The sequence below is a fragment of the Amblyomma americanum genome, chromosome 3, assembly GCF_052857255.1.
Source record: "Amblyomma americanum isolate KBUSLIRL-KWMA chromosome 3, ASM5285725v1, whole genome shotgun sequence".
NCBI lineage: Eukaryota > Metazoa > Arthropoda > Arachnida > Ixodida > Ixodidae > Amblyomma > Amblyomma americanum.
In genome coordinates this window covers 178,301,842-178,314,417 of record NC_135499.1, presented here as the reverse complement: position 1 = coordinate 178,314,417, position 12,576 = coordinate 178,301,842, and the positions used below count along the sequence as shown (strand labels likewise).

General features: G+C 45.2%; 1 protein-coding gene across 3 annotated transcripts in view; it reads right to left on the bottom strand.

The window, feature by feature from the left end:
* The window catches only part of LOC144125520 (E3 ubiquitin-protein ligase HECW2-like), a 67,749-nt gene that overhangs the window by 29,511 nt on the left and 25,662 nt on the right, over nt 1-12,576 (bottom strand). For all 3 annotated transcript variants that reach the window (XM_077658988.1, XM_077658990.1, XM_077658989.1), the window contains exons 11-14: nt 11,262-11,409; nt 9,876-10,185; nt 6,875-6,957; nt 1,766-1,868 (exon numbers count right to left, since the gene is read on the bottom strand). In XM_077658988.1, the coding sequence (XP_077515114.1) occupies nt 1,766-1,868; nt 6,875-6,957; nt 9,876-10,185; nt 11,262-11,409 (644 nt within the window). The remainder of the gene's footprint in view (nt 1-1,765; nt 1,869-6,874; nt 6,958-9,875; nt 10,186-11,261; nt 11,410-12,576) is intronic.

Below are 12,576 nucleotides of genomic sequence, written 5' to 3'. Positions count from 1 at the left end.
CACGTCAATGAACGTTCGGCCAGTTTTTTCCAACCGCACCGCGAACTTTCTGTTGATGAAAGGATGGTAAAGTCGAAAGGCCGCTCCGGAATTCGGCAATACATTCGAGACAAGGTAGTCAAGTGGGGCTACAAATTGTGGGTTCTCGCAGACCCACGAACGGGATACACCATACAGTTCATAGTTTACACAGGCAAGCGAGAAAAGCCAAGTGCCCATGGCTTAGCGTATGATGTTGTAACCCGCCTGTGCGATCACTATTTGGACCAGGGCTATTGTGTATATATGGATAATTTCTACACATCAACCAAACTATTTCGGAGCTTGCTTGAAAGGAGGACATTGGCTTGTGGCACAACCCGGAAAGACCGCCACGGATTTCCAAAGGAACTAAAAGAAACGAGCTGGGAAAAAAAGGCGAAGCGAGGTGATGTGCGCTGGCTCCGGGACAAAGACGTTCTCTACCTTCAGTGGAAAGATCGACGCGTCGTCCACATGATGTCAACTGCGCACACAGCAAACAAACATGTCCTCGCCAAAAGAAGGGAAAAAAAAGACGGCAAATGGCAGCAGATTTCAATAAAGAAACCACAGCTTATTGACGCCTACAACGCGGGCATGCTCGGTGTTGATAAATCCGACCAGTTGATTGCATCCTATAATGTTCTTCAAAAGTGCGTGCGGTGGTGGAAGACTTTATTTTTTCACTGCATTGACATTGCTTGTGTAAATAGTTTTATAATTTTTCAAGAACAAAGGCGGATGCATCCCGAGGTTGCAGAGCTTGCCAGAATCGCCCGGTATGATCAGCTAGCATTCAGAATAGAACTAGTGAAGCAACTCCTCGAACTTGAAGATGTACCAAGAGTTCGGGCTCCACCACCAGCTCAAGGCATTCAGCACCAGCCAGAAAAAATGGAAACGTACAGAAACTGCAAGAAATGCTACAACGAGACCAAAATCCAGCAGAAAACAAGAGTGTTCTGCAAAACTTGCAACGTTCCTTTGTGCTTTACGACCAGGAACTGCTTTGCCGCATGGCACGCCCAACTGTAGGGCTTCGAGTTATTCTTTTCTAACTAGAATAATTTTTCACTTAGAACTTCAATTTTTTTACTGATGGTTGCCAATATAATGGCAACTAATTTGTATATTTTGAAAAAATTTTAGCATTTTTTTTCTTTCCGGTACAAGTGTATCTTTACGAGTTTTGGTGAATTTTTTTCAAAATTTTCATGTTTGGCAAAATAAATTTTGTGTTGCAACAGAGAACTCGTTGTTAAAAATTATGTGCCTAAGAAGAGCATTCATTCACCTTTCTTTTAGTGTATTGTGCAGAATTTTAGGTCCCATAGGTTTTGCAAAAAAAAACAACTGCTGAGACCCCCTAAAAAGGGTCATTTTACCCATGGTAGGGAAAGAGTTAAAAAAAAAATATAGCGGCTCTGGTAATGTTGAAAAGTGGATTGTGGGTTGTTTTTTTTTTCTCCTGAAGTGACATATGGGGGGGTGCCAACATTGTACAGTACATCTGTTTTACAGTCAAAATACAGATACTACAGCCGGGATCAGACCTATGCACCTGGGATCAGCAGGTGAATGCTGAAGCCATTGAGCAACCGCGGTGAGTAAAACAGCTGAAATTACCTGCTACAATAATTTTTTTCTGACCGGCCACTAATGTCTCCCTTTCAGTCATAATTTTAGATAGCATAAACTAAACCATCGCCGATTCATACAGAAGTAGAGCACACGGTGGCCTCACCTTTCCTGAGCGATCAAGCTTTGTCTCCCAGCCTCTAGGGAGCTCCCTGGTCTTGTCGGCAAACTTGTTTAGCAGGCTCACCAAATCCCGGTTATGCTGGTATCTGCAAATAAATGTGCACAGGTTAAAAAAGTTAAGGAACAAGCTGCAGAAAATACAACTGTAAGGACTTACAAGGGCACTTCAATAATCGACTAAAAAGCACGGGTGTGTGAATATTTGAAATTTCAAACACGAATCGAATATGTTTGTTAATCAGTTTATATCAGATTCGAGAAATTGATATAAATCAGACCTTTGCAAAACCACAATACCAGAATAAATTATCTGCAAACTGAGTTCAAAATGTCAGAAAAACAGTACAGAGGTACCCTCTCCGCGTGCTTCGTCGTTTATCGTGTGGACTAATCACTTTTCGATGCTGCTAGATTTGTATCCCGTGCGACATTCCGCAAGAGGGCTTTTCTACGTCACATGTGATGAGAACAAGATGGCAGACCACTTGCTTCGAGCAATCACAAAGCAAAAGTGTGAGGCTTATGGTTTATGGTTTAGGGGTTTAACGTTCCAAAGCGACTCGGGCTACGAGGGACGCCGTAGTGAAGGTCTCCGGAAATTTTGACCACCTGGGGTTCTTTAACGTGCACTGACATCGCACAGTACACGAGCCTCTAGAATTCTCCTCCATCAAAATTCAACCGCTGTTGCCGGGATCGAACCTGCGTCTTTCGGGTCAGCAGAGCGCCATAACCACTGAGGCACCAAGTGTGAGGCTTCTTGTTTGACCATTCTATAATGCGCTACAAAATAAACGCCTACACCCATGGCATTCGTCCTCTTGCCTTCTTAGAGCTTATAGCATGAACTCCGCAGTCTGGTTTTGGTTTACTCTGATATGCGGGAAAGCTCACTTGCGGAATTTTGCACGCGGCTGCTGGGTGGCCGAGTCGATGTACCACCAGCAGGGCACGTGTTCGTGAACTGGGTGCAGTGTCACGCACCTCTGACATGAGTGTAATGGCATGTGTGACGACGCGATAGGAGGACCCCTCTTGCAAGGCTAAAAAAGAGCCTGGCTGCGTAGTTTCGGTTTCCGTGCTTCGTTGCATTCGCTCGTTGCTGGTCACTTCTTTTTAGAGGCAGTCTTGCTGTTCTGACGCCAATGCACAACCCCCTAGTTTATGTCTGTGTAGTTCTTTGAGCACACCGAAACAGTGCGCTAGTCAATTTCACTATTTGGGCAACAGAGCCTCCCGAAAGGCTTCATTGCATTTTCACATTTTTTAAAAAAGCGGATAGCTTCCTTTGGCCACCGCAGCAATTTTCTTCATACGACCGAATGACGTCCCCAAGAGGCACAGGAGAGTGCTGAGAGAGGAAAGGGTCACGGTGAGAAGCAGAGTCAGAGGAGCGAGCAAGGTCACATGTTTCAGCGGAGAGTGAGCAGGAACAAATGTGTGACTTCTCCCGTCTGATCCACAGCATTGGTAGGGTGCACTACTTGCCGGGAACGAGTGTGCTGGTGTCCGCTGTAGTAAATGAAAACTTATCCTAAAAAGCCACCAAAGCATCTTTTTCTGCCATTCATGCACTGAGCAAGCATGCCAATGCTAGTCTCGCTGGCATGTGCACTGGACTTCAGTAACCCGTCAATGTTCACGAACTAATTCAGCAGGTCAAGGAAGTTACTTGCCCAATTAAGTAATAATCTTTGATGGTTTCTGCGTTAATGTTTTTTTCTGAATGTGGGAGGAAAAGGAGGAGAGGAGATCAATTAACTCATCCTTGTTGGATAATTTGGGCACTTCTTATGGCCTTTGAAGTTCAAATTAATGAGGTCTTACTACCCATCATGTTACTCCGTTTCCAGTCACATGTCAATTCATTGCTTTCATTATGTTATTCATTTTGCATGACCACCTCACTAGCAGCATATTGTTTAATTGAGCGGTATATATTTCTGTGCATGTCATGTTTTCAAATATGGTGCTGAGTCAGCCTAGTTTCGTTTATTTCGGTTGCAAGGCCATATACTATTTAGAAAAAAAAAAAAAGTTCCTTTGTTTTTGAAGTATTTCGTACTGAACAGATACTCGATGTTCAATTCAATTTACGAATACAATTTTTCTTTGTATTTGTATTCGATTTGTATTTGAAAATTTCCCTATTTGCACACCCCTGCTAGGAATGTAAAAACATGAACTGTCTCAGAGAACAGAGTGCTTCCGTGTTACCTGTGAGATAAGCACAACACCACACTCACATTTTACGCATTGTAGTACTATGGTACATTACCCTGATACAATATCTAAAGCACTAATATCAGTCAAGTCAAACTTTCCATAACAAGCAGACAAAATTTATTTCCCATCTGTCCCCGGCAAAAATCTCAAAAGGTGCACCTTCAATACTGAGCATGCCAGTTAAAGACCTTTACATCAGCCATATCTAAAGTGCTCAGTTTTCCGAGAAAAATTGTGGCTTTTTGCATTTTTCACAGAACTGTACGTTAGCAGCCACATCCTCTCTCCCCCTTTTTTTAAATGAAATTATGTTTGTGCACATTATTTATTTGCATGAATACTCTTGAAAGGTAGAATGCAGTAAGGAATGAAGTTCTGGATTTGGCTCTGGCAGCAACACACTCAATATGGGAAGAGTAACAGTACCAGCACCCTTTGTGACCAATAGTATTACCATATTCACAAGAACATAACGTGAGTTGGTCTTCTCTAATGATCTGCTTCAGAACACACCTTGTGTTATGCTTGCTAAGCTACAAATGCAATGCATATTTTTTTGCTTTCTTTGAGATATTCACAGTGAGCTAACCCACCAGGCTCATGAGCTATAAGAAAAAGCCAACTATCGTAAAAACCGGACTATAGGTCGGACCGGAATTAGGTTGAACCCCAAATTAACCAATTCTAAAAATGAAAAAAAAAAAAATATTTTCCAATGGAAAAAGTACCGAAAGTCACCCTTACCTTGAAACAAATGCGACTCAACAGGTTGCACAATGGTGAAAGTATCTTTTTTCATTTAAATGCTGCTCATATGTACACCCGATCAATTTTTTAACAGTATCGCGCGCCCATCGACCCGCGTGTTTGTCAGCACCTTATCACGGCACGGAGCAGCGAAAACAAACAAGGTGTGCACATGTGCACACATGCGCTTACTCTCGCTTCTTTCGCTGCTCCACACCGTGATCTGTACCGCTTTCACACGGATGGATTTGGCAGTCACAGGCAGTGATCTTGCACGCAGCTCCCTGACTAACTCCGCAACCTTTCCTTCCAATTCTGGATACGCTGCGGACTGCCAGCGGAATGATGTTTTCTTCTGGTTGCTGCAAGTTGTAATACACAGCTTCTGCCTCTGCCAGTACCGAATGCTCTTTTCAGATACTCCAAATTTGCGCTGTGCCGCCAGCTTCCGTGTACCCAGTTGCGTTTTTCTTGAAGGCGATGGTGAATTGCCGTCGGGTTCCGCTCATTTTGAAACAAAACATGAAAAAGCAGTCTTTAACCAAAATAGCTTGGCAACAATGGAAACGCAAAATGGAGGTGCCACAACGTCGCCACGGCGCGCTGCTGCTGATGGCGATGGTGATGGAGGCTGTTCACTTCACCCGCCCATTGTTGCAAGACTTCTGTTGTTGTCCGCCAATGACTGGTATACAAGACGGGGGCCTACTTTTCGCCATGGTTCTTTGAGAAAAAAAAGATAAGACGTATATTCCGGTTTTTACGGTACTTGACGAGCTTGGTCATCGAGGCAAAGTATATGGCACACACTAGTGAGAAAAAGAGTTGCTACAAACGTGGAAAGAAGGCAGCACAGGCCGCAGAGGAAGAAGAATTCTTATAGTGCAAGGGCACCTGAGGCCAAAAAGTCCCAAGCCGCAATGTGTTTTCGTACACTTGTGGAGAACCTGTTTCCCCCCTCCGTTTCGATGCGGCCCATCTTCATCGTCGGCCGTCGGGACGGACAGCCCCCGGCTGGGCGAGGAGGGAAGTCTCCCTAATGGGGGAAAGGGAACGGCGACGGGAGCGCCACCTCGTAGGTTACGCGGAATTCTGCGGAACCGGAGAGAGGCCCTTCGGGATCCGGCCAGCGCCGTGAGCGGTTGGAGCCGCACGCTCCCGTCACCTTCCACGGCAGGTGCACGGGGATCCGTTGTGCCTTGCCGCTGGACTTCTGGTTCCAGGCAGCGAAGCGAGCGCAGCAAACGCGCGCTCTGGTCGCCTTCCCCGGCAAATGCTAGGGAAAGGCTTTGCCTCAAGAATGCGGCGCACGGGAGAACCCGGCCGCCATTATCGGCGCATACAAACGTTCGCCGCCGATACCTCCGAAGTCGCGCCCCTTCCCCAGCCGGTAAGTCGGAAGTCCTTCTTACGTAGCCTTCTATTTCCGAGGAATGCCTCGTGTATGTTTTGTAGCTAGCTGGCCCGCTCTGTGTATTGATTGCAAGTGTAATAAATAGCATATGAGTGTTAACGCTGTGTCGTCCCTTCCCTTTGTCCCTCGAGCACGAACCCCTCCGCGGTTAGCGAGCGGGAACGCTGCATCCGCGGAGTGGGAGTGCGGGCGGGGCGAAAGGCTTTGTTTCCCCCGTATTTCCACACACTCAAGGTGGGGTTTAAGGGCCATTTCTCACACTAAAGCAGCCGAGCATCAGGCGGCACTGAGTATCGAAAGCGCCTTGAGAGAGAATGGGAAAAGGGTCTGCTGAGTGCAATGTTGCATGTGCTAACACATGGAAGGCTTTGCTGTGATAGATTCTGCTGCGAGTGCTTCTGAAGTAAATCCTCTCGAATAACACTATGGCTGGCCTCAATGCTCCGGAGTTGAGCTATAACACCCCCCCCCCCCCCCCTCTCTCTCTCTCTCACACACACATACAGACTTTCATTTTCCGGAAGATTTAAACTCCCCACCTCAGTCATATATTCGTGGGCACGTTATATTTATGCAAACAAGGCATTAGTGGCAACAACAACAACAACAACAGCAACAACCAAAAAAAAAACCGCTTTAAGTTTAAAATGATGCACAGCATCCATGCGAAGGATATTGGGCTAACAAACTAGAAACAAATCTCACCTTTCAAAGTTGGCAGGGTCTCGCCGGATCTTCGCAATCATGTGTTTCAAGGAAGAGCTTCTATTGTAAGCAGCCAATGCATCCTAAAGCAGAGAACCACAAAGATACACTTAAGTACATAAAGGCACGGTAACTTCAAAACTGGTCATAGCATAACAGCAACTGGTATTATGTGGGCAATTATGCAGTAGTTTCAGAAACTGAGACTAATAACCATGACAACACCTGCCATGCTTCCCTCAATGTGGAAACAATGTAGTCTGTTCCATGAAAAGGTGTGTGTATAGTCGAACCGAAATTCACAAAACCACCCAACAAAAATTTTGTTTAAGTGCAAAATTTGTTCTTGCGAAATCAGCCTTGAGCAGAAATAGATCAGACTAAATAGTTCTTGAACAATGTGTATGTCCGTACATTAGCCAGCTTTGAGAGATTTTGCCATTTTAACGTCAGTACTCCCAATACACTGTGACCTCGCCATACTAACGTATCGCTGAATGATCCATTGTGCCCTATTGATGATCTCTCGGCCTTACTGGGAGTTTAAGTGCCAGAGAATGAACAAAAAAAAAAAAGCTCTTTACTTGATCGCAATTTCCAAGCAACTGGAAGAAGTGCTCGACAGTTTTCTGCACATTTTCATGCTTCTACACAATCACGTTGCTCCAGACATCGGCCATCGTCATGCCAACGCTGTACCACCGTACACAAGCCACAGTATGGCAGATGCTTTCATGTGTGCAGTGCTTGACAGCTGTACCACCGTACAGTTGTCAATGAGAGCACGCTATCAGACAAAGCCAGGTTGGAAGCAGCAGCCAACGAATAGAGGGCCCAAAAAGGGAAGGCAAAGACTGAGAAAAAGATAAGGAGGCAGAGCAGCTAAAGTACTCAGGACAAGCGCCCTGCCGCTTTTGCAGTCATAATGAGGGTTATGGGGTGTTAAGCTGGGACTTGAAACTGGAGGCCCATAAACTTTTCACTTTGGGACTCAGATAAGATTACGAGAAGAGAAATGCCAGTTAGCACTGGCAATGAGTCAGGGCTATGAAGAATTTCTTTCCATTTTTGCAGCCCTCACTTCATGGAGCTACGTCATTTTCATCCATTCATGGTCTAGTCTAAGCCAAGCCTACCACACACTTGGCTGCATTCTTTTAGTGTGTTAGGAAGGAAATTTCAACCTGGACAAGTTCCTTGAACCTAGATCGTGCTGAACAGGGCATGCAGAAACAATTCAATCATGTATTCACGTGCGGTGCACAATTTAGTCACCATATGCCGATCCATAGAGATTGTAACTGGCACCACCTGAAGTGCGTACTGACTTCAGTGGGCATTTGATTCTTGGTAAAACCAAATGCAGGAGCGGATTTACTAGGGCCCCTCAAGCGAGGCATTCTGCACAGAAAAACCATGTTGAACCCCATTTTTTCGACAAAAATAAAAGAAAGATAGTTCAAATACCCACCCTCCCCAGCTTCTCCCAACCAGGGGCCCCCTCCAAAAGTGACCCTTAACTACACACCTGGACAAATAGGATACAGGATATCAAACTCAGCAGGCATCCTTGGATGCATGAAAATAAACTAACTGTAGACCTTTTTTCCTTCCACATTGGAACGCTGTACTGAAGAAGGTTTGTTGTGGGGGGAGATTAAGAGACTGCAGACACCTAATTTTAGCTGCATGCTTCCTTTTTTACAATGATACATAAGACATCAGAATAGATGGATCACCCCGTGACATTTGCCTATGACTTCGAATCTCTGATGATGTTTCGGGTAAGGTGTGGTCACAAGAGGCATGAGTAAAACAGCAATAAAACTGCTGATATGTCGCTTGTTGTCGTACCAGCTGTTGAAGCAGGCTGGCTTATGCGCTATAGTGAATTAAAACTGTAAATAAACAATTATGTCACAGTTTCTTTTGTGCCTCAATGACCTAACGCACCTTACACACCACAGCAATCATTCAGTAATTGAAACTGGAACTGAAATAACGGCAAGAAGAAAGTAAATTACAAATTATTTAGTGACCATAGAGGAATAGCACAGGGTGATACATGTATGCTAATGCATCATTTGAAAGAAAACACACAAACAAAAATATATTGCTTATACTTATTTAACTGCATTACTATATGTATGTGGTTCGCTGGTTGGGAATTGGAAACAGTACTTCTTCATAGCGGCGTTCATTGTAATGCGGTTTGAGTAGAGAATATCTTCTTCCCTTCTAAAATGGTTATGCGATTTTGTCGTTCTTACAATTATTTCGCTCCATAATAAAGCTAGACATTAAAATTCCACAGAGTACACTTGTTAGAGCATTTACAGCATACAAACTGAAAATTTTGGTTTTGTGCAATATTAATATTTGATAAATAGGATTTCTACAATCCCAAGAATTTGACACATTTTCACATACGCTGCCATTTATATATGTCCATTTTGTTCGCTTTAAAGTGCTGGAACAAGTGCTCACAAAACACTCGATGCTTCGTTTCATTTCATTTTAATACCTTAAAGACCCACTGGGGGTATTACATAAGGGGTGGGTACATACAGTCAAATGAACAAGTGTTATGTTGAAAAATGGTTGGTAACAGCTTCGGCGAATGTGGATGGGCATGAGATGGTAGCGATGTCATTGGAGAGGCCTAACCAAAGACCTGCTTCGAAGCATCACTAATTATTATGCACTTTGTGTGAGCAACAAAATTTCATTTAAAGCAGCGCAGCAGAATTGAAGTTCCACGTGGCCCATGTACAAATGCTGAAGCTTAGCTCGAGCTAAACGTGTCTCTTAATATCTTTGTCTTCCTCGCGGGTTACTGCAAGAACATATATAAAAAGGGGATGAATGAGAATCCGTGACTTGTCAAGCTCACAACTAGTTGCAACATTGATCTCTTTGGTCGTTTCGACCATAAGAACCAAGCAATGCACAAACAAGGGCACGTGCCATGCGGCAGCACCTCACAACGACAGCCACTTACGTCGTTCATGTGCAGCACATTGAAAAAGTCCGACCGTGTCGTGAAGCGAACGGCTGGAGATCTCAGCAGCGCACGCTGACTGTCGGGGCTGGAAACCACAGGTGCGGGAGGCGCTGAAGGCGTCACACTGACCACTTCTTCGACCGTGGGCACTGGGGATGGGGCGGGGCCACCACACGGGACGGCAGCTGCGGTTGCAGTCGGTTGTGTTGCTGTTGCCACACTCAGAGGTGCAGCTGAGGCTGCAGCTGAGGCTGCAGCTGCGGCAGCTGTCATACGAGGTGTCATGGTGCGCCGTATGCTCTGGTACCTGGTGCAGAGAAAAGTAATCAGTCACTGTGGGTCAAGCTGCAAATGGTGCCATAACCTACTTTCAGCGCACTCTGCACTTAAACAATAAACAAACTTTGCCTGAACCTCATAAACAAAAAGTTGCAAGGTCGTTGCACTTCCCTGCTACAAATATTTATTTCATAGAAGGTGCTGCGTGCAAAGCTGACTGCCACTGTGACACATCACAAAGTCTACCTCCACCCAAAAATCACTGAAAGGTAGCCTTTTCAACCTGTGACGAGTTTTTAAGCCAGGGTAACGAGGGGCAGTGTTGCCCTATTGCACTGGTTATTGCAGTGCAGCATAGACCACTTATAACGCATACCGCGGGAGTCGGGAAAATCCGCATTATAAGCGGTACTGCACTGTAGCCAAAACATAGTTTTTCCATGCATTCGTGTTTTCAGAACGGCCAGCCTACCTTTCAAAGTGCAACTGACAACGCATCAGACGCACAACACTGCAATCACAGTAACAAAGAAGTTTATTTGATCTTTTTGTCGAAGCATCATAATAAATGAAAGAACGACGTTATTTTAGTCTGGCACTACGATTGAACTGCGTTGCTAAAGGCGTCACCTTCAAAAACAGCGAAGAACTTGAGCGCTTGCTTGCTGAGGTTTCTCTGAGCGCAATAGAGGCGCAGTTGGTTGCAACAGTCGAGTGCGTCTTTGCATGAGACTTCTCATAGCACAGTACCGCCGCCTAGTAGCACGCGCGCCCAACCATGGTTATTAGTTGTGGCCGCGGTCAATAGATGGTGCTCGCTACGACAAACAGCCGACTTGCGGCAGTAATTTTGGGGGCGCAATGAATATGCGGGGAAAAATTTTTTTTGAATTTTTGATAGCCAATGTGGGGGGGTGCGAGCATTATGCGAGTAAATACGGTATTTGTGCTTTGCTTTTCCATTGTTGGTGCCAGCTGCAGCCATAACAAAAATCACTAACCAACTGCTAGCTGGCCCGTATTCTATACTTGGCAAATGGCGCCATGCAAGTTGGGACAAGGCTCTTGTAAATAGCTACACAGGACCAGAAAGAAAGAACCAACCTGCGATCAAACTGTTGCCTCTGGAGTTCATTGCAAGTTGCAGCTACGCCAGCCGGTTGTGACAGTGATGGTCTGTTCCAAGTGGTGGTACGGTTTAGGTGGTCAATGTAGAAGATGCGCCCATGACTGTCAATTCGTGCCTCCCAATCTGCAAGATGGAATGGAAAGCTTCCAGAACTCTTCTTACGAGCACTGGAGTTTTCTTTTTCTTTTTTTACAGTGGTGTTAAGTGCTTCCCTTGCTAACAACTGCCCAATTACTAGCACCAGTCCACTCCCTCCTAATGGCAGGTAGCCATTATCAGCCAAACATTAACATTATACTGTTGATCCCATATATATCAAACTCAAAGGGGACTGCAAAAAGATTCGATATATCGATATGTAAAACATGGCAGTGGATAAGCTTATGCGTAACATAGAAGCACGAATATTGCGCACCCATGCTGTTAGCGCACTTCCAGCAGCGACGTTCCACCCACCGGCGTACTGGAACACAGCCTCCAGCTACGACAGGAAGCGTGCTGATCGCTGGTGTTGCTAGGCCTAGTGCGCACATCGAAGCCACAATGGATGGTGCTTTGGAACTAACCATTGCCTATCATAAGAGATGTAATCCTTTTACCAGTACACTCTAAACAATATACTTTGTTAAATTTACGGCACAGTTTATTTCTGCAGCACCTTCAGCAGCAAAGCAGGCCCAGCGAGAGATGCCACAAGCCTTCAGTCAACTAGGCTGGTTTCGCCACTCGACAACCGGTACGCAGAATGCCGGCTTCCCCATACAACAATAATGTCGCACTGACACTAAGTGAGCCGGATCAAAGGCTATCAATAACCACACCCTCCATTCTCCTCGCCAAGCAGATTTACAAAGTATTTACATGGCAAGCACTGCCAGTACGTGTCCAAGGCTGTGCTGCGTAAACAGGTAAAGTGCGTGAAAAGTGATCGTGGGAGGGCCATTAGGAGAAGCGCTACTGGCAAGGGCATGATGCGCATTTTGATATATCCAACGCACCGCTGAACGGGAGTTCGATAAACACGAACAGTAGTGCTATGTTTCTGCAAGGGATTTTCAGGGCAATGTTAACTGTTTGATATATAAACAATAATTCGATACATCCGCAGAACTGACATGATTTCTACTCTGGCGGTTCAGTTATGGTTCCAGGACACGAAGACCTGAGGGTGACATTATGTTTGGGTCCCCAACAAAGGACGTGAAGACTGTGCAGGCCAACTAACTGCGCTGAGATATAGTAATATACTCTATCGCTTATATCCCGTATTTACACGATTGTAAGTCGACC